Here is a 23,708-nt window from a genome sequence, read left to right as displayed (position 1 = left end):
ATTAACATGACATAACATCTTGTGCTATAGCCATACATCATCAATTTTTATAACAAGACAATTAGCATCCTCTATGTCAAGTTAGAATAGATTACTTCTAGTTTGATCACCCTTTCCAATAAGTTTCCCATTTGTGTCATCTATCTTAGCAATCTTGTTTTCAAATTCAACCTTACATCCCAAATTATTTAGTTGTAACACACTCAACAAGTTATAGTTAAGTCCTTCAACATAGTAAGCATTGCCACATAAAATCTTATCTATGAGTTTGATAGAACCTTTTCCTTTTATCAAATATGGTGCATCATTACCAAATCTTACACTATTTCCATCATAACAATTCAAGGTGATGAACTTAGTTTTGTCTCCAATCATGTGATGTGAACATCCATTGTCAATGATCCATCTATCATTCTTGTTCACACAAGTCACAAGTGCAGTTGCCTCATCTTCATCAGATTTGTCCTTCATTTCAACATACACTACTTTATCATCATGTTCATCAAAATCATCCTTTATTTCCTCTTCAGCAATGTAGCAAGACTTCTTGCCTTTGTCCTTGTAATCTTTGATGTCTACATCTCTCTTACTCTTGTACTTGTCACCCCTATAGTTCTTCTTCTCTAGACATCTAGTAGCAATATGACCAACCTCATTGCAATTGAAACAAATGATCAGTAACTTACCTTTGAACTTTCCTTTACCTTTATGGAATCTTCTTACCAATAGTGCTTCGAGCTATTCAACATCCTCCTCATCTGTATCACTGTCACTAGACACATACTTCTTCTTCTTCTTCTTCTTCTCATCAAGTTCCATTAATGATACCTTAGCTTTGAAAATAGATTCAATCTTTTCAGGCTTGTAATTATCAAAGTTAGATAGCTCAAAAGTAGTGAAACATCTCAATTCCTATTGCAGAAACTCTAATAGCATATATAGGAAAAAGTGTTCTCAAAACTTTGTTTAAAATAGTATCATTATCCAGTTTTCCATCTGCTCCTCTTATTACATTAACTAGTTCTTTTATCCTTTCAACATATTGAGCAATATTCTCACCTTCTTCCATTCTCATTTCATCAAACTTACCTCTGAGGCTCTCAGCTTTGGCTATAAGAACATTGGTGTCTCCTCCATAGATGGTAGCTAGGGCATCCCACATTTTATTTGCACTTTCAAGACCTTTGATATCATCAAATTCAGCACAACTTAGGGTAGAAGCAATCTTTAGCATTGCCTAGTTGTGTTCTTTCTTCTTCTTCATATCTTTACTAGTTGGGGCATCAATAGGATCAACATGTTCCACAGAAATGGTAGATTGTGCATGATCTCCAAGTCCTCCAAGGTGTAGTTTCATCAAACTTTGCCATGCAAGAAAGTTATCTCTATTAAGCTTGGGTACTTCTCTTTTTGACATCTCAATCTTTGTGCTTCTAGTACTTTCAAACTAGCCCTCTTAATAAAATGGCTCTAATATCAATTGTTGAAATACTTTAGAATAACTAAGAGGGGGGTGAATCAGTAATCCAAGGTCTAGATGTATAAATAAAACTTTTCACAACTTAGTGAACCCATAAAACATCTATACTCAAGCATGCATCCATAAGATTATGCAATTACTAAAAACTTGTAGGTTACTATCAAATCAACTTGTAAAAATGTAAAGCATGAAACATAACTAATTCATCAACACACTTGACACAATGATTTACGTGGATACCCAATTTGGGAAAAACCACTAGTAACATGCTACTCTTTTCACTCTTCTAAAGTGATGCCCTATGAAAGGCCAACCCTGTTAAAGGTTACAATATACACTGTTAAATGTGATCCTATAAAATATTTCAATCACCTTGTTAGAAATGAGCCTTGTTAGAGGACTTTAGACCATTCACTTGGAATGTCACCCAGTTAAAGGATTTACAAATGACTGTTGGGTCAACCTTAATCCAAAGGATTTACCCTAGACTGATACAATTGTTAGAGAGTAATAGTAAGGCTTTGATCTGATAAAACTTACAACTTCTCTTACAGATTACATATCTCTGTTTAGTCCTCAATTCTACTTGGCCTTCATACTTTGCAGCTTTGATAGCTTGATCACCCTTCAAGCATTCATCTCCTTAAGCATTCTTGCTTAACATGTCATTGCAGACTCTTCTCTTAGGTCACTTGATGAAGCAAAAGCCTTGACTCATTGTCTCCCTTAGGTTCTCACACATGACAACCTTACTTCATGACCAGTCATTCCTATAAATAGGAAATTAAGATATTTTGCCACTTATTCTCCATTGTCCAATTTAGGGTTCAAATGGATTAGGCAGGATACAATATGTCTACCCCATATCTCATATTTCTTGTAGAAAATTCTCTTAGAATCCACTTTGAATTTGCTTTTAAATGGTTTACCTTGAATTCTGTGCCAGTAGCTCATCAACCTTATCTTCCACCTGGTTCACATAATCCAAGAAAATAAACTTGTCGGCTTAGATTCATCAAATATACGATCTTTTAAATAATGCAACAACTCAGCATTATCAACCTTCTGATGCTCAACACATACTGTGTTGCTCGGTATCTACTATGAAATTACTTGGCACGAACTAAAGTTTACTGGTGCTTGGCATCAACTAAACTTTACTTGGCATCAACTATTCAGCTCAACATACACTAAAATGAACTTTTACTTGGCTCCAACTAATTTTTTGCTTGGCTTGCACTGACTTTTCTTGGCACCTACTATCCACTTAGTCAAGCTTGGTAGAGAAACTTTGTGTAACTTGTTCTTCTAAATTTTCTTAGTGTAATCAAACTTTGTAACCTTAAGTAGATTATCAATAAATTGCATCATCATTTTCTTAACTGATCAAAGTACTTCATTACATTATCATAACTCAACCTTTCCTCTAGTTGTTATTGTTACATCTTTTGATCAAATCCTCTTCATTAATCAAATAAGTGATAGTACTTGAATCTTATAAGTAGTTGTCTTACCAGCAAATATCAGGTTTGACATCAGTGAAAAAACAATAATTGAAACACATAGTCTTCTTCAAACATCTCCCTCTTTCAATCTAGTTCAACAATCTTTCTCAACAATGATCTTTTCAATCTGTTTTCAACATATGCGTGGAAAATATGAAAATTTATGTATTGTATGTATTATAGCTTCTTCTATAACTGACGTCTCCTCTTCATTCCATTTACCATACTTGTATTCTAATACACATCCAATTTTTCCATACTCTCTTATACTTTTTGTTATTTCTCTTATTGTCCTCTCAATTCTCACTCTCGATGGTTGCATTGTTATTTGTGGTTCAATCTTCTTTCTTTGTGATCTTGACCATGTTCCTCATGCAATATGACTCTTTGTTTGTCTGGAAGCTAGAGTTGTTGATGACCACATTTGTCTTCTTTACATTCACTCAGTAACTTGTTTCTTCTTCTTTATCTTTGCATACATTAGTAGTATATGGATAGATTCTTCTATAGTTTTCATCATAAGCTCCCTATCTCTCAATTCTTTCATCTCTAGGTTAAACTAGTAATAGCTCTATTATAGGAATTAGTTATTATCTGATACTTCATAACCAAATGGTGCTAACCAAGATGATATTGGATCCATATATTGTTCAACATGTGAACAATATGAGCCTACTTGTACTCATCATTTTGTGTTTCCTTGCTCTTAAATAATTCCTCATATGTTGCACCTATATCTTCATCACCAATCTCCATTTATTTTCTCTAAAGGTATCCACTCACATCCTCAGTCAACAATACTCTCGATAGGGCTCCTGATCTAGCTAAATCCTTAGGTTTTAATGAGCACAATTTGTATTGAGGTTCTTCTTCATTTTATCTCTTAGTCAACATATTCCTATTCTCCATAATGTTTTTTATTTTTTTCTAGACTCTAGCTAAAAATCTTACTAAGATTTGCAGCTCGCAATATGACAAATGTGTGCTTTGTACTATTTCTTCTTCTCTAGACTTCCTCCTTCTTTAAATATGAATATTTTGTGACAACTACCCCTACTTATAGTAATAAAGTGTCCAATGACTGCCATACCAAAAAAATTAATGTGAGCCAACAATAACTAATAGTTAACTCATTTACCCACAACAAAAGAATTTGTTCCTATTTCCATCAATTCACTAATCTCTGCCAATGTTTTCTTCTCTATCTAATCTTTTGGGACCTTATGTAAACTCAATGGAATTCAATGTCCCTAAATCTATATTGACATTCTCATTTGGTGAATGAAGCCCTTGTTTCATTCGATAAGGGATCTTTAGTTGTAGTTGTCTCTTCTTCTTTTAAGACTCATTTCCTTTCTTACTTGTTCTCTGTCCACAATCTTTTTTCCTTTTCTAGTTTGATCATTATTAGCACCACGCCATTACCAACAATTGTAGGTAGAATGTCCATACTTTGAGCAGAAATGACACTAGTTTGAGAGATCTCCAAGGGTAGGAAATTCCTTACTTGCATTCAGCAATCAGGTGTCCTAGCCTTCCACTATGGTAACATTTCACAAGTTCATTTCCATTAACTTCCTTATAATACACGATTTTCTTGATTATTGGTGATCTCATTTTACAAGTATTTGTCTTGTGACCATATTGATTGCACTTGTAGCAATATTCATTGAAGTTATTTTTGACTATCCTATTGTAAACTTTAGACCTACACTCCTGAGATTTATGACTGAATATATTGCAATTATAATAGTAACCATTAAATAGTGTTATGTTTGCACTCACCTCGCATTTGTATTTGTAGACATATTTTGTGTGATTATATTCACCACAATAGTAAATAACAAGGTGGTAGTTCATCTTACCTATTTCATCATCTTATGACATTGATTATTCAGACTTTGATGTTTTACCTTTCTCCTTCATAGTGTTTTCAATAGCTCCCAAATCAGTACCATCTAGTCATTCCTTTTGTTTCATCAAGAGTTTATCTAATTCGAGCAATTCTTTCCTCATATTTTCTAAGTCTAACATTAATCTCCTTCACTTTAATTTTTAATTTTTTACTTGGACCATTGTTTTCCATTTTCAATCTTTGATTTTCCATTTCTAAACATTGACTTCTTTCACTAATTCTATTTATTAATTCATCACGTGCATGAGTTTTATTTAGATGTCTCTCCATGACTAGGTCTTTTCTAGTCATTAGCTCTAAAGCATCTTGTTACTTTGATTCGACATTGTGTTTATCATTTTTTATAGTTCCCATTCAGTCCAGTACTTTAGTCATTCTGACAACTTGAATTTATTTCTTTTTTTTTTCATTAGATTCATCATTTCTCACAATTTTTTGTTCTTTTCTAGCAGTTTTTCATTTTTCTCCAGTAGTTTAATTGTTGTAGCATATGCTTTCTTGGAGCTGACACTTCCTTCTGACAACCTATCCAAATCATCAAGACTCATTTGCAGATTTTCAGTTAGTTCTTTTCATTTTTCCAACGATGCTATGATTTTACCTTCTAAATCAAATATTTATTCATTTGCCTGCTATAGGGTTTCTTCTAGTTCCTTCTTATAATTGTAGCTTGTCATTGTCCCAAACCTACTCAAGTTGTTTAACTTTCTTTTGAGAACCAAAAGCTCTAATACCAATTGTTGGTAAGCTACAAGTGAGATACTAAGAGGGTGGGGAGGTGAACCAATACCTATAATTTTTTAAGTTTATACTATTTGCATAACATAAATCGATTATTTTTCAAACACGTAAACTGATAATACTTCTATGTAACAGATAACATTATCGATAGTTGATGCATTCATATGATGTGAAGTAATGTGAGTAACTAAACAAAAATAAAATCATAAACACATAACACAATAATTTTGGTATCACAGAAAACCCTTAGTTAGAGGGAGAAACTGTGGTGGGGATGATACCCACAACTTATCACTAGTGCAATAATAAGGTGTCATATTAAGAGCTTACAATTATTTTATCTTCTGAATGACTACACCCTATTAAAAGTGTTTAATACTTTGTTAAGAGTATCAACAATCCTATTAAAGACTACTATGTTATGAGACTCAATCCCACTAATACAATGTTCACCCTATTAAAGGATTTACAATGAGTTTTAAAAAAGGAATTTCTAAGTCCAGTTAAAGACCACCTTGTCAAAAGGATTTAACAATCTTGTTGGAAAACTTGTTAGGTATAAACAACAATAAATTAACTTATGTTCGTCTTTTCCTTTTGCTTGAAAGGCCCACTTTTCTCTTCACTATCTGATCCTATTCCGATAACTTGTTGCACTATTTACTATTTCAATAGTCACTATGCTCATAAAAATAGAACATTTCCAACTCTTCTTCTTTGTGTTTCATTCCTTTCTCTCTTTTCTCTCTTTTCTTATTTTTCACTTATATCTTCTTGCCTCACTCCATGACCTAATTAGGGTTTCTAGTATTCCATAAACCATTTTTTACTTTTCCTCTTTGCTTCACAAATAGGTCTTATTGTTGTCAACAAGGTAAGCAGTTTAGGGTTTCAATAGCATTTTATCCTCTGATAGTACTTCCTAAGCTGATAGTGTAAACTCAGTCATTTTTCTTTAACCTTTTTTCTTAGTCTTTTCTCCTCTAACCTTTTTTCTAGCAATGACAACCTTCAAAATCATTACCAAAGGGGTCTAGGATTTTGTCAAGGTAACAATTCCATATTAGTCTTTATCTTAATGAAAATGTAAACCATAAATAAATTTTACTAACATAATAAATAAGATATATTTGTTAGCGTCTCAAATTTTTAAATTTCAAACTAAACATATCTACAAGATTGATCCATTCACAAAATCCTAAAATCAATTATGTACTTTTCTAAATTCTCTTGTCCTTATTTATCTAATTATATTGCTCCACATTTCTTATGCATACATACAATATTGTTAGCATATAATTATTATTAGGCATTCGATGATGTGGCAAGTTAGATGCATATATCCCTTCCTTTTGTAGATGTCAACATCCTCTTTCTTTACGTTCTTTAGTTGGCATGTTTTGGCATGTAATATTGGATAAGTTTTGTAGTGGAGTGTGTCATTTAATTTGTGGGTGACTCTCGATTATATAGTGAGATTATTCAATTTGATGTTGTCAGTTCTCTACATTTCTAGATGCTTTTTGGAGGCCACCATGTCTATATTTGTCAAAAAAATTCATGCTCATTTTGATAATTCTTATATGATTGAAGTTAGGTTTCTGCAAAGAAGAATCAAGTTAATTGGGAGTTTGGTTGTAAATCAAATAAGAAGGTGACTTTGGTCTTCGATAAGAAGGCCTAAATGTTTGGGTGTTGGTTGCCAACCTTTAATAAGGTAGTGCATTAACCAAGATCAAGAGTGAATCAAGACTAGGATGAGGTCCTTACTAACAAGTATCAAAGTGCAAGTAGAGAGCAGATATATTCATTGGTTCAGTCTCTCTACTAAGAAATTTGTTATTTGGAACACTCTTAAAAGTGGCACTAAATTACCTAAATATAGTCTTTTTTGGACTTGTAATAGGGGATTGAAAGTTCTTTTTTGGTATGAAGCTCGGGACGGCCTCCCTCCTATTATTTTCATGTATCCACACATGTGATCCCTTTGCAACATGTTTCTCAATGTAGTTGGATTAGGGTTGCAAAATTTAAAATAATAAAGGACCTAGGTCAATTGAAGTGTTTAAGTGGAAAGTTCCTCATGAGTGCTCATTAAGAGCTCAAAATAGGGTCGTCAACAGATTTCTACAATCTAGCAGGTAGAGTGTGCAATTATTTGAGGGTAAGGGATATGATTTCCTAGGTATGATCCAAAAGAAAAATTCTTAGTTGCTTCAGGATACTCAAAGTTTAATAGCTAGACTTCTAAAAGTATTTAATATATTTCATGGTGGAAATAGTTGCGAAATAGGTTATCTTGGCCTAAATGAAACTTTTTCATGTGACCAATTGAGAAAAAATAGATGCGACATTTTAACAAGTTGATGAAAGAGAAGATTTTAAGGTCCATTTATATATGTTCTCTGTAACAATAGTGATGGATGCTCCATGCATATCTTATTCAAGTTTTTGTTCTCTTGGAGATTTGACACTTTTTTTAGGAGCCTTTGAATCAAGAGTGTGTCCATTGCTCTTATTTGGTCGAGTTATGGAGTTATTAGGGGAATTCTCTTACTAAGACCCCTTATTATCATGTAGTTTGAGATATTGGTTAAATCTTCATTACTTAGAAAATTTAGTTGGAAAGAAATAATAAGATTTTTCAAGATAGGAAATTGGTTTCTTCTTAAATTCAATTCTAAAATAATTGTACACTTTAAGAGATTATATTTATAAAGCGCAATTTCTATACTCCCATGGATCCTAAAGATATGGTAGTAGCTCAAGATTTGGGCTTAGTGGGTTGTGGAACTAATCTATCCTTGTTTTGGAGTTATTGGCATGCTAAAAGGAAGATCTAGAGAGAAGGTTAATATTGATCTTCAACACCTCATGAGTTTTGAAGATTAATACCAATAAATTGTCCATTGGAAATCCTAGGCATGCTAGGGTTAGCAACATTAGTATAAATAGTTCAAGTGATGTAGTATAGGGTAGAAGAATCCCTAAAGGAGATGTCCTACCCCCCAGCAATAACCATACGATGGAAGCACAACACAAGATACAAGATCTTATACCAACCTCAACTTTTTATTCATAAAATAAGTGATTACATGCAATGTGTCAAGCTATAAGGCCTTCCTGGTTATGGCCAAATACAAAGCAAGTAATAGTTCTACAAGATCCCTCAAGATCCAATCCCAAACCCTGGCTAGTCCAGATCTATAACACACCAAAAATCTAGCAAAAACTTCCAATGAGATCTAAACTTGTGCTCACAAGCCACCAACCAATACCAAGCAATCTCCTTATTTCCCAAGCCGCAACTACTATCTCTTCTCACAAACTTTGCTCCTTCTCAGCTACTCCATGTTGAATGACAATGCTTCAAGACTCCACTAGACCCCCTTATACCCAACTAAGCCACAAGACGGCCTAGCAAGTTACAAATTAAATAAACTCACATATTTCAGCCACAAGTTACCCTATAATAGATATTAAATACCAAAGGCCTTAGAAGGCTTACAACACCCATTAAATACACTTAAGACAAATAACCAAGACCCAAATAGACCCACACAAACTCCCACGATCTCTCCACATCATGATCACATGCTACATGCATTAAATGCACCAAGTTGTCCAACCAAACCTCAAGAACTCCAGTCAGAACCATCACCCTATCGAGTGTCAGCAAAAAAACCAAGCATGTCTGCCAACTCCCATAAGCATTGCCAAGCAAGCCAAGCATCACCAAGAATAAGTTCTACCGAGCACCAAAAACTATGTTGAGTTACTTCAATGATCGAGTACCTTGGTCAACACTACACCCAATAATGACCAAGCATCCACCCTTCTTCGACTGAGTAACACTCCAAACACTCTCCAAAGTAACTATCGAGCACCCCTCTGAGAATTCCAAAGTAATCACCGAGTAAACCCATGATGCTCCTACATTAGACTCCCCAAGTAAATAGAAAAGTGTGTCCCACACTTTGATTCCCAAAATAAATTTTGTACCCAACTTTATCTTTACCAAAGGTTTCCAATCCATCAGGGACAAGACAACCAATATGAAAATAACCCACATCTGCAGCATTCCTTAAAAACACCAAAAATTGCCTGAATTTCTACTAAACAATCAATAAGTCACTGATCACCAGAATCCATCTTAGCAACAAGAGCATCAAACTCCACATCTATAGCAACAACAGGTAGATCTAAAACTAAATCTATACCAACAGCAATATGCAAGTCCTCTTCAACACATGCCAAACTCTCAACACCAACAAGCTCATTGCTCACAATAAGATGCCCTGCAACATAAAAATCATCACCCACAACAACTTGGTCATCCACAACCAAGTACTCTACAATTTCCATGTCAGACTCAACAAATTGATTATGAAAACCAACCTCCATCGCAACAGCAACAAGGTTAGGAACCTGTTTAGCAACAACCACATATTGCTCTATGGTTCTTGCATCAGACTCCATAAATTGATTAACAAAACCAACCTCCACCTCAACCTTGTTGTGCCCTTTTCTCTTCATAATCTTCTTAACCAACCAAATAAGCCTCTTTCGAATGGGTAGACTCCAACTCCAAAAATCTATGCGAAACTCAACTATCTCTTCCTTAACTCGATTGGTCAAACTAGCTTCCACTAAGAAAATGTCTCATTTATCCTTGCTTCCACCACATTACAAAGATCTGCAATCATCCTAGGCTCTAATCTTCTCAGAGGCATCTTCCAATATCTTCACAAACCCTTTCCAAAAAATCACCAACCAGATCCAACCTTTACTCAACAAGATCAACCTTCCATCTATGCAACCATCTCTTCATATCAAGATCCATCTATGAGTCCTTTACAATTGCAAGTCAAAACCATGATCTTCCACCTCACAACCAATATAGGACTCCAAAAAGAAATATCCACCACAAGATCAGACTTTGGTCCACAAGATCAACCTTCGCTCTAATAATCTTCAGCCCAAGTCTTGATGCAAACTGCCTCAACTTCGGTGATCTATCTAGATGCCCAAGAGAACTCACTCTGATACCATCTGATGCAGTACAAGGTAGGAGAATCCCCAAAGGAGACGTCCTAGCCCCCAACAATAACCACACAATGGAATCACAACATAAGATACAAGATCTTATACCAAACTCAATTCTTTATTCATAAAACAACTGATGACATGATGCAGTACAAGGCAGGAGATATCCCTAGTGGATGTCCTATCCCCAAAAAAATAACACCAAAACACAAGATACAAGATCTGAAACCAAACACAACTCTTTATTCATAAATCAACTGATTACATGCAATGTGTTGCACTGTAAGGTCTTCCCGATTATGACCAAATACAAAGCAAGTAATAGTTTTGCAAGATCCCTCAAGATCCAACCCAAAACACTAGCTAGTCTAGATCTATAACACAACAACACTTTGGTAGAAAGCTCCAACAAGATCTAAACTTGTGCTCGCAAGCCACTAAGAAATCTCCTTGTTTCCCAAGATGCAGCTACTAGCTCTGCTCAACTTCACTCCTCTCAGGTACTTCATGTTGAACTGAATAATGATTCAAGACTCCACAAGACCCTCTACTTATACCCAACTAAGCCACAACTCAGCCTAGCAAGTTAGATTAAATAAACCCTTACATCAAATAAACCCTCAAGCCACATTTCGGCTTGGTAGAAAATATTAAATGCCTTTTTCCCTCTATTCTCTTTTTTTTTTTTTTTTTTAATAATTTATTTTATTCATTTTTCCTCCAATTTTTGTCACTTTCTCTCTCCTCCAATTTTTTTTTTAAAAATTATCATGTCCCCTTTTATTTTATGATGGAAGATGCTCCTGCATCATTACATGCAATGCATTGGGCTATAAGGTCTTCCTTGTTATGACCAAATACAAAGCAAGTAATAGTTCTGCAAGATCCCTCAAGATCCAATCCCAAACCCTCATTAGTCCAAATCTGTAACACAACAAAAATCTGGTAGAAACCTCTAGCGAGATCCAAAATTGTGCTCACAAGCCACCAAGCCGCAACTACTAGCTTTTCTCACAAACTTCGCTCCTTCTCTGCTACTCCATGTTAAATGACAATGCTTCAAGACTTCACTAGACCCCCTTACTTATACCCTGCTAAGCCACAAGTCGGCCTAGCAAGTTACAAATTAAATAAACCCACGTATTTGAGCCATAGGTCAGCTTGCAATAGATATTAAATAAAAATGGCCTTAGAAGGCTTACAACACCCATTAAATACACTTAGGGCAAAAACCCAAGACCCAAATAGGTCCACACAAACTCCCATGATCTCTCCATGTCACGATCACTTGCTACTCGCATTAAATGCACCAAGTTGGCCAACCAAACCTCAAGAACTCCAGTTGGCACCATCACCCTACAGTGTTAATAAAACAATAGAGCATGTCTATCGAGTTCCCACAAGCATCGTTGAGCAAGCCAAGCATCGTTGAAAACAAGTTCTGTCAAGCACCAAAAACTATGTCGAACTCCTTCAGCAACTAAATACCACAACAATCGAGTACCTGGGTAAACACTAAACCTAGTAATGACTGAGCATCCACCCTTCTTTGATCGAGTAACATTCCAAGTACTCTCCATAGCAACTACCGAGAACCCCTCCAAGAACTCCAAAGTAGTCTTTGAGTAAACCCACGATGCTCTTGCATCATCAAGAATGGCATGTTTATCTCTCTTTTGTATGAAGAAAAATAAACTAATAAATTCATGAAAGGTCTTGATATCATTCATGTTTTGGAAAGAGGTTATGCTTTCGGCTAGCATAAGATAATTGGGGTCAGGTTCTTAGGTTGTGATTGATGCATGGTAAATCAAACGAAGTTGGTTGGAGTGAAGTGGTACTTAGCTTTGCTAGCTAGGAAAATTCTTTGTCTAAGTTGTCCTTTGGACTTTGACTCCTTTTTGTTACATACCTCAAGAATGGAGAATGATGGTAGATTGGCTTCCTAAATGGGTTTCTATGTGAATAAGGCATGGGATGTTGATAAATGGGACCATTTGACCCCTAATGGTTCTCGATCCACCTAAGATGGAAAAGTAATAGTGTGACATGTCCACTAAAGGTGGATCACACTCCAAAGGTGGAAAAGTGAAAGTGTCACATGTGCACTTAAGGTGGATCACCCTCCAAAGGTGAAAAAGTGATGTTGTGATAACATCATAGCAAGTGGGAATGTTCTTATGTGCTCCCTAAGTAAAGTAACTTGTGTATTTAGAACCTAGGACAAGAATGAACTTGATACAATGCTTAAAATATACCAATAGTTTTGGTTTTTTTTCTTACTTTGTAATTGGTCATTCATATTATTAATATATTTTACCCATTTTCAATAAAAAAATCATTATCCTCAAAATAAAGTATAGTCTAATATTAAAAAACAAATGATTAATATCTAATATTTAATTTTTAATTTAACATATAGTTTTAAACAAATAAAAAGGGCCAATAACTTGTATGAGTATCACACTTATGCAAACCATTTTTAATAATAACACATAAGTTTTAGATTTTCTTCCTTCACCTTTTTAATCTTTAAAAATCATTGTATTGAAAAATATTAATGTAACAAAATTATTTGATATGACTTACACTTCTAATATTGATTACTTTTTATTTCCTTGCACCTTCTTTATTTTTCTCTCAACAAAATTATTTTGCACTACGCTTTTACCTTATTTCTTCCTTCCTCTTTCCATGTATTTAATTGTTTTTATTCAATATTTTTTAATTGATTCATATATATATATATATATATATATATATATATATATATATATATATATATATATATATATATATATATATATATATATATATATATATATATATCAATAACAAAACAAGGGTATTGTTCTTTACAAAACCACAACCCAAAGCCATAACAACCATCAAAATACTAAGAAAAATTAACATAAAAAACTAATATAAGAGAAATATAAAATATTAAAAGTCATAACTAATAGCTTATTGTTTACTAGCATATTCATGGCAACATTTAACAACACATGGTATGTAAATAAATTGTTCACCTTACAGCCTAAAACTGAAAGGGAATATTAAAACTTAAGAACCTAAGACCTAAACATAAGTTCACATTGGAACCAAAGTCTAATTTACCATGAAACACCAAAAGGAAAAATGTTTTTTCTTAAGAACCCCCAAGGGTCGAGAGTAATGAGAGTAAAAACTAATGAAGGATAATTATGCTTGCTAACAAATTTTATGTCACATCTTGACTAATAGAGCGCATGACTCCAATCATCTGTAAGATTCTTGAAGAATTCCTTGTAGTTTTTTTCGTTCTTTGTGTCCTTTCCAAGCACATTATGTTGCATTAGACCAAAGGAAGTTGTAGAACTATGCATAACACATATACTAAGCCTAGAAATGAATCCCACTTCCTTTCCATATCAATTATCTTAGTTTCCAATTCACGCACCTTAATCTTTAGCTTGGCCAACTGTGTTTTGGTAGTCAATGCAAAGGAATTAATCAGTAATTAGGTTAACTTAATAATCCTTCAACTCCTTATCTCTAGCAATTTCAACTAACTCCATTTTCACACACTATTAACTTTCTCATCCTTCAACTCCATATCTTTAGTAATTTCAACAAAGTCCATTTTCACACTATTAGAAATTAGAGTGAAGTTGTTAGTCGTTGATTTCTTGGAGTTGTCAATGGTCTTAGTTTCACCATCATCCTTGTCCATTCCCTTCTCCTCATCTTTCCCCAGTTTCTTCTCACTACCTTGTTCCTCTCTATCCTTCTTTGAGTCATAGTTGACAAGAAAATCTTTTTTACCTTTATTAGTCAGGCAAATCCCCAACCTATTAGACCTTGTTAAGTTGCCATGTTCCTCCAACCTCATCTTCCTCTTTGCATAACACCTCTTGGAGAGATGGTTTGGTCTTCTTTGCAGGAAAGGATTTTGTTCTCTTTTCTTTTACTAGTAGTTTGGGGTTTGGATGTTTTACTTTTTAATCCACAAGGTCCTGAGGCAGTAACAACAAGATTAGGGGTTTTAGGAACCCCCAACTGAGAGAACAATCTTAAGAGCTCCAGTGTGGTGAATAATTTTCTTCTTAATTGAGCTAGGGGTATTAATTGGTTCATGTTATAGATGTATGCCTTAAAAATATTATGTTTACATTGTTAACACACTTTAGATGGGTGAATGAAAAGAAAGAGCCACACCCTCAATTTTTTAGTAACTTCAAAGATGAGTTAATATTTTGTCAACTATTACATTTAATAAAATAAAAAACATAACACACATTTTGCTTGAAGTTAGAATCTATTTAAGAGATAAAGTTACAATATAACTTTGTACAAGTTGTCATCATGTGGCGCAAGGAAATTTTACTTCAAAAAAGGTTTCCAACACTTATTTGGACTCCTATAGCCAACCCATCACCTTGAATTCCTTTACATGAACGAAGCAAAATTGAATGGATGAAACTATAATGAAAATAAAAATATAACAAAATACATTAATAACTAGTAAACTATTGTTAACTTGATGAGTGATGAAACCAAATCCATAGAGCTTTTACAATCAATTGTAAAAAGCTTTGCATCTAATTTTTTTAATGGTATAAGATATTTCTAATTTACTAACCCCCTTGATTGCCAATCAAACATGCCTAGTCTCAACATATTCAAGTACGTCTAATGAAGAAAGGAAAGTAGAAACATTTTTTTATGGTCTTTGCTAAAATAATTCTAGAGATCGTCAAATGTAAATTTATTATTGAATTATTTTATGCATGATCTTTACAAGTATTTAGTTTCAATTATAATTATAATTTGTTTGTACTTTACCAATAGCAATCATTGGTAAAGATTTTTTGCTTAGTCGATGATGAACCAAGCTCAATATAAGACATTTAGAAGATCGTCAATAAAAGCGAAAAGACCATCCAAGACTATTATGAGGAGAGCACATTGGCATTTTCCCTTATTTAAGAGGTCATTTTATTAGAGGTGGTACAATAAACTTTGCCACGAAGTACCACTTTAACATCAAGGTTTTCTTTTCTAATAGCTTCATGGAAATTATAGGTAGGTTATAGAGAACCTCTCCACATATAGGGGATGACATTTAGGTTGAGGTGAGCAACTTCATTTGAAAATTACAAAATCATAAGCAAGTTATGATAACTCTTTTCTTCACCACTAGCTATCAAAGAAAGATCAACTCAAATACTAGATAATAAAAATTGGTATTATATGGGTTCACATCTCGGCAATGGGAATTGTTGAAGTTTAAGAGAGTCAATCGGCAATCTAATGGGGAACTACAGTGACCTCCATATAGGAGGTCTTAAGCTCCACTCTCACCTACTAATATAATTTATGTGGCTTGGCCCACTTTGCCTAAAAATATTTAAAATAGTATTATATACTAGATTACAAATTTGACGATTACTTTAAAATCTTACTTATTTAGAAACTCCTTAATATCTTATTTGCACATTCTTAGAGAGTGGGCATATCACAAATTTTCAAAATGTCAACCCATTAAATCTCATCCCAACCTCGCAATTCTAATTGCATGCTCAACTAAACCTAACTAACTCAAAATGTCTCAACAATATAATTTTGTGCAATATAACAATTGCCTTCACACAAGGTGGAAGATGCATTAAACACCCATTTGATTTGGATGCAATTGACCCCTTTAGTAATTAGATTGTACAAAATGTGGATCCCTTACAAATGATAAATTTGTTGATTTTGTGAGGCAAGCTATGGAGGATGTAGCTACAACAAAAGCAAGTGAAAAAGTAGATGGCATTGATGTGCCAGAGGACTTATTGCCATCTAGCAACAAGGTAAAGCCACATACACAATCCTCTAGCACAAACAAGGGGCCACAAATGATCGCAAAAACTAAAGCCTCTTGCCACCTAAATTTTCACTAAGCAAGAACAAGGAAATTGCTGAAATAATTTTTTACTTGCCAAGATATGCAATTAACCTTTTGAAAAGACATTAATTTGCATTCATAATAGGTACCAATTAACTCTTGATTCTATATGATGCAACTTCACAATCCATTTTAATTCAAGTGTTATATTTTATTTTCAAAATAAAATTTGAAAAAATTAAATTTAATTAATTAATTAATTCTAGAAGAAACTCCAGTACCAAGGGGGCAATTTTTTTCATGATTGTCTTTATAAAAATTTGTGATATTTTTATCAGGATTTAACTCTGTAGTTTTGGAGTCAAACTCATTAATCCATGTGTAGTTTTACAAATGGGTTTAATCATGGAGGAAACTCCGTAGTTAAGTGCACTTGAACTGAAGTGGTATAAAAACTGGTGAGTTCCTAGGAAGTCCCAATGCTTCACATCTATGAGCATCACCTAGATCCAATGAGTGCTAAGTGTTTCATTCATTGTCATGAAGGGCGGGTTCATGTAAACCCCTACTTATGAAACATAATGAGTTCCACTCAAAAACTACATAGTTAAATCCTAATAGCAATATCACAATTTGACTTCCTATAGAAAATATCTCCTCAATTTTGTTTACCATTTAGTCAATATCCTCCACAAATTATAATTTAATCCAACCATAAAGGCACCTTGTCCATGTCAACTTATTTTTGTATTGTCCATAAGATAGATGCAATAATATCTAGAAACTTACATTGTTACTTGATTTTAAATGTATGGGATTTAACAGATAAGTTAGAGACTCTTGCATGTTATAAGATCCTCTCCATCGATGTATTGGTGCACGGAGAAAATGCAATCAACATGAATCGCTCGTTTCATGAAACATATGACTTTAAGGTTCAAGGCACAAGATAATTATGGATTACATGCTGTCCCATTCTTTTCCCACACATAATGTTCTGTGAATCAGAATTTCATCACAATTTAGCATTGCCCAAAGATACAAATTAAAACTTCCCTTGGCACTATTGTATGACATTGCAAAGAAAAATTAGCACTTAGAATTGGGACAAGCTAATCTCTAGACAAAATGCACTAAAGACAAAAGAAAGTCAAATTTTTTTTTTTCTCAGATTCATGAAAACGTAGTGATTTTTTTCCAAATTTTTTATTGTTTTCGAGTACAAACTATGCAGATCATGAAGATCAAATGCTAAAAAAAATTTAAAATATATGATGTTTTCGATTTTTTAAAAATTGATCAACTATACAATTTGTAAAAAGAATAGTCACGTCCCTCGGAATTAACTCCCTACTTTATCTATACACAAAAACTTAAATTGTTGTGTCAAGAAATAGTTATATATGTCCGTACATTACTTGAGCAACCCAGAAATTCTTCTAAACAAATAAAAATAGCATTATCTATATTTTTTTCTAGTTTGCATAAATATCTATATCCATTGCTTACAAATTTTAATGAATGGAAATCTTTTGCTTCAACAAGCAACCTCGGACAGCTATCTGCTAAAATATACATAATGGCTGGGCGCTTCAGATTCTGACATCTACTTTCACAAAATAATACAGTTTCAGTTTTACTCTAAACTATACAAAATATCATCTTGGTCATCTTTATGTCGGAAATGATCCATCAGGATAAGCGGCTCCACTTCCGACCAAAACATAAACAGATTTGGGTATGAAAACAATAATAACTGCACAAGCAAAACACGCCAGAATTTCATATTGTCTAGGAGTTTACTGTTAGAGCAGACTAATCCATACGGTGAATTTTGATGATAAACTATCCACGGGTCACCACCTCTTTCTCCAGTGTCTCGGCAAGATATCTACTATAATGAAATATTTAAGGAGTATCTTTCATGCTACACATTCCTAAAGCCAAACGTTTGGAATAAACCCTGTTGGATACACAATAGCGGTCATCAGTACAGAAGATTTCACCAGTTACACAGCTTTTATGACCCATTAAAAATTAAGGCAGCATCATTATTCACTAATGGTGTTTACAGAAGTGTGGGATCTTACCTTTGCATCATTGACCGCATAAGCCACACAATAATGTTCCTGAAGTTCCAACAAAATGATTAATAAGAAAATTATTATACACATAATAAATTGAATTGATTAATGGCCATGTCAATCAATTGAAAACAAGGTTTAGGATTTATTAGAAACAAAACGTAAATTCAGAGATTTCGCTATCCAATGCGATAATCAATATCAAACGCTGTTAATAGGCCAGCCTTTTGCAAACAGCACAAAACAGTTGAAAGAAAAGCCAAACTAAGGCACTTTTAACCCCAAGCAAGGCATAACAGCAGCATGCATCGTCATTGGAAATATTGTTTTACTTGTGATTTGGAAACCTAAAATTCTGTAGATACGTGCCTGCATGATATGCCATTCCTCAAATTCATCAAATATTTCCAAGCGCTCGATCCTGGTATGCAAGGAAATTAAGTTGTTGTTACAGAAATATTCTTTGTTGTAAGTTTGTCATGCTTCATAAACATTAGCATGATTGAACAAATTTAGAATCAGTGATATTACTATATTTCTCAGAAAAGATTGTACCTGTGTCTTTCCTGCATATCAAGACACTTATTATATATAGCATCCATGTCCAAAGCGACAGCTTTCTGAAAAAAGCCAGAAAATATCATTTGTGTAACAACAGATCTAAATAATACACAGCACGACACAAATCTTGGAACCCCAGTAAGTAATCAAGTAAAACAGGTCGTCCAAAGCCTCATGAAAACAAACTCCACTAAAGGATTGCATTTCTAATCTAAGACATTGGTGGAACTGCAAATGCACATCTCAGAACCTGCTGCAAGAGGCAAATATTTAAATGGGGGTGATTCTGTCAACTTCCAGTAGACCTAGGCCAGTTCAAGCAGTCGTAGGGAACATAATAGTAGAAAGCTGTGTTCCCTGAGATCACTTTCCCAGCCAAGAAACCAGTGTAATTCCACTTCAGTGAGATGGCTGGGAACGTCTCATAGCCATCCCCATTTTGTTTCAAATTCAAATAATCAATAAACAGCAGAAATAGTTATGACATGCCCCCCATTTTGAAAAATATCCAATAAAAATATATAACAAATTAGAAATGATAATAATAGAAAAGATTATATTGTAACCTATCATCTATATAGTTGTAATAATGACAAAAAGAAAATAGAAAAGAATAATAGTAGAATTCAGAAATCAAGTGAAGATAAAATGAAATGAAAAATGAAAGATTTTTGAATGACGTCCACGAAACCATAAGCCTAAGGGACCCACATAAAACTCCTAGTCAGTCTGATGTGATTTCCCCAGACAGTCTCTTTTGTTGTGAATCTGCATAAGTAAAATGGGCACTTTGAGGAGTCTTGGTCCTTCGAAAAGGTCTTTCATGTTGTTCACTTCTAAAGTTTCTTTGTGCTGGTTGTGAATGTCCTCGTATGCTGTACAATCCTTCAAATAGTGCCACTCCGTTTCCACCACACCCTCATTGCAAAATCAATAAAGTAATCAAATAGTACAATGATTAGATATTTAACAACATAACAACAATTATTGAACAATGATTTAGATCTCAAATCTTATCATTGTGCGATAAAAGAAGAATGTTGAAGCCTTCATTGTTCATACAATGAAGTCAATAGGCAAACATAGTATTTCAAAGACCACATTATTCAGTGCACTAAGATATAGGTACCATTAATACCAGCAGATAGCTATTAAGGTATGGTAAAGATATGAATTGCTTCATGAGTAGTTGATACCTTCATATGCATCGTTACATACATAGTTTGCAAACTCTCAGAGTTGCCAAGTACTCCCAAGTTTTTTTGCTGGACGAGTACTCTCAAGTTTAACTCTCACGTATTTATGGATGTAAAAAAATGTAGGTAAAAATGTTGATGCAGGGAAATCATTGGATTAGATGCATTTTTCACATCATTTTAGTGCTGTAGAACTACACATTTTCTCTATTGAAATGTCAATTACTAATTTAATACATTTTGTAATTGTATTCTACAAAAAAAATATAAGGTTTCTTTAAGAGATTTTAAATTTTTGTACTTTCTGAGTAGTCGAGTTTTTCCCGAGTTTTTGTTGAGTATATGCCGAAATTTTTTCCAAGTTGAAAATTTTTGGCTTGCCAAGTACTCTCCGAGTCCAAGTCTGCAAACTATGGTTACATAAATGCAAATGATTACTATGTTACAAAAGTATGTTAGCAATGTCGAGAGATTATAATATCAATGAAGAATTAGTCTTAAACATTATCCATGACTAGTTAAAAGGATAGGGGGTCTACATAGTCAAGAATTTGTTGAGAGAACAAGCATAAGGATACTACAACAGCAAGGAAGTGTCAAAAAGCAATAACAATAGCTTGAGTCTATATCCAAATAACGATAATTAGATGAGATAAAATTGCTGCATGGGTAATGTATAATGTTAAAACCAAAAGGCTTTGTGATAGAGACTAAGAAGGCCAAATATCTCAATTCAACGAGGAAGATCGAGTATTAGAAACTTCAATGCTAAATATGAGAGAGGATGGTGATGTATAAGAAGGATACAAGACTGATAGGGCTACTAAAATCAATAATCTATCCTAACAATGGTGGATAAATATTAGGTTAATATCATTCAACCTTCACCCTATTTTGTCTGTATTGTTTGGCTCGGATCTGGCAAATCGGAGCGCTACTATTATTTGCAACTATTTTATGGACTTGATTCTGAATTGGTGTTTGTGCGTATTCAATCTTTATGGTGTAGCTTACTTATCGGATTGAAGGCTATTAACATCCGTGTATGTTCTTCCCACCATCCTCCACCGTACACCATCCAATTCCACTTTGTACGGCTGCCTCCTGCACTGTACGGCCATCCTCCCCAATCGTACGGTCATCCAGCCTGCACCGTATGGCCCTCCCCATTGCAACTGTACAGCCATCTCTACTCCCACCGTACGGCCCTTTGCTACGACCATACGACCCTCTATTGCAACCGTACGGCCCATCTACTGCTACCGTACGAACATCTGTTGCTATTGTACACCAACAGAGTCTCGGACAGAAGTGGACCATTACATATACATATAATAGCTTCTATCTCAAAAAATAGACATTTTCTTTACTATTGTGTTCATTTGTGTCTCGAGCCCTCATCAAGTGGTATTAGAGTAGGAGTTCCTAAGTGTGTAGAAAAATCGACTATGAGACACTTTGTGCTAGGACTGTGGTTGTGGGTTGTGAGTTAATTGTAAAAATGCCTTCATAAAGGAACTGTGATGGACGAGCTACAAGTGTTACAAAAGAGGGTTCTAGAGCTCTTCAGAGACAAGTGGAAGCATAGCAAGAACTATGAAGAGGAATTGATATTGGGGCAAGAGACTGAAGTGAGGAAGAATTTTAAGGACAGGTTGAAGAAGCATAAGAAGTGGATAGGGATCTGAAGGTTGACAGACTTCTAAGGGTGATTTCCAAAATTGGAAAGATACAAAAAATTGAAGTGTCCACATTTTCTAGAAACCTTAATCTAGAAGAGTTAATCGATTGGATCAATGATATGGAGGATTATTTTGAGTACGAAGAAGTAGAAGATCCTGAGAAGATCAAATTTATGAAGGCCAAATTGAAGAGTCATGCCAAAATCTAGTGGCAGGAGGTCCAACTGGAGAGGAATTGAAGAGGAAAAGAGAAGATAACAAGATGGGGTCAAATGAAAAATTGAAGAGACAATTCATTCATGTCAACTATGAGCTTGATTTGCTCAAGAAGACGCAAAGGTTGAAGAAAGTAGGAAAAATTGTCCAAAAATATACAAAGTTTTATCGAGTCTTCATCACGACAGATCATGCAGAAGCCAACACGGAGAAGGTTGCCCATTACCTTAATAGGTTAAGGCCAAGTATTCAGGAGGAGCTAAGTCTAGTTAGAATGACCGGTATTGAAGAAGCATACCGATTTGCCTTGAGGGTGGAGGAGAAGCTAAACAAGAGGTTTGAAGTAAAGCAAAGAGGGTAGGGCCAAGGAAAAAGGGATGGTGGTAGGTTCTTTGGAAGTTGAAATGAGGACCCAAAGAAAAATGAATGTATGGGTACCAACTGAAATCAAAGGAATGATGGTTTCAACTGCTCACGTGATCAAAACTGTGGAGACCAAAGAGGAAGAGGAAGAGGAAAGCTTGGACAAGGACCAGGGAGAGGCAATTTTAGAGGAACTTGTTTCCATTGCGGTGAAGAGCATCGAGCCTATGAATGTCATCCATGCCAAGGAAGGACAAATAGGAGAGTTGAAGGCCATGCGAGAGTTGCACACGTAGATAGAAAAGTCCAATCTGAGCACTCCAATGATGCTAAGAGGGGAGAAACCCTTGTTATCAGGAGAACCATGATAAATGAAGACGAGTCAGATCAAATGAAGAGTCTATTTCACACTAGGTGCAAATGAGAGAGTAACTATTGTGATGTGATTATCGACGGTGAGAGCACTGACAATTTGGTATCAAAGAAGATGGTAACAAAGTTAAAGCTCAATAGAGAGAGACAACCACATCCATATTGGATTGCCTGGATGCAAGATGACCATAGGTCATGGTCAATGAACACTGTTGGGTGAGGTTCAAGATTGGGAGTTATTGTGATGAGGTACTATGTGACATCATACTCATGGATGCATGATATATGTTGTTGGGGAGGTCGTGGTAGTCAGGTGTGTTGTACGTGATGGTTCTGCAAACACCAATTCATTGACAAAGGATGGAGTTCATTATAAGCTGAAATCCCTAATGAAGTAAGAAGCAAAGGTATGTAGTAGTGCTCAAGTATGTCTTGGTGTTATGCTTTAATTCCTAGGGAGGTTAAAGAAGGTAATAGAGAAGTTCCCGTAGAGGTTTCAAGTCTTTTGGATGAGTTTCAAGACATCGTATCTAATAATGTCCTTGAGGGGTTACCCCCAGTAAGGAAAATCGATCATCAAATAGACTCAGTCCTTGGAGCTAGCTTGCCTAATAAGGTTGATCATTGGATGACTCCTACTCAAACTGAGGAGTTGAACAAACAAGTTCAAGAATT

The 23,708-nt window shown here is 34.6% G+C and overlaps 1 protein-coding gene across 4 annotated transcripts in view; it reads right to left on the bottom strand.

The window, feature by feature from the left end:
- Positions 1-17,993: 17,993 nt before the first annotated feature.
- SBI1 (Leucine carboxyl methyltransferase) overlaps positions 17,994-23,708 on the bottom strand; it is a 118,795-nt gene continuing 113,080 nt past the window's right edge. For all 4 annotated transcript variants that reach the window (XM_089786487.1, XM_089786485.1, XM_089786484.1 and 1 more), the window contains 4 exons: positions 19,199-19,263; positions 19,013-19,064; positions 18,650-18,688; positions 17,994-18,522 (listed from right to left, as the gene is read on the bottom strand). In XM_089786487.1, coding sequence (XP_089642613.1) covers positions 18,487-18,522; positions 18,650-18,688; positions 19,013-19,064; positions 19,199-19,263 — 192 coding nt within the window. In that variant the 3' untranslated portion in view covers positions 17,994-18,486. The remainder of the gene's footprint in view (positions 18,523-18,649; positions 18,689-19,012; positions 19,065-19,198; positions 19,264-23,708) is intronic.

Source organism: Cupressus sempervirens, chromosome 6, assembly GCF_028749045.1.
Source record: "Cupressus sempervirens isolate cs-2001-9-10 chromosome 6, ASM2874904v1, whole genome shotgun sequence".
Classification (NCBI taxonomy): domain Eukaryota; kingdom Viridiplantae; phylum Streptophyta; class Pinopsida; order Cupressales; family Cupressaceae; genus Cupressus; species Cupressus sempervirens.
Note: the sequence above shows the minus strand (reverse complement) of the source record. Positions and strands in the feature narration are given on the sequence as shown.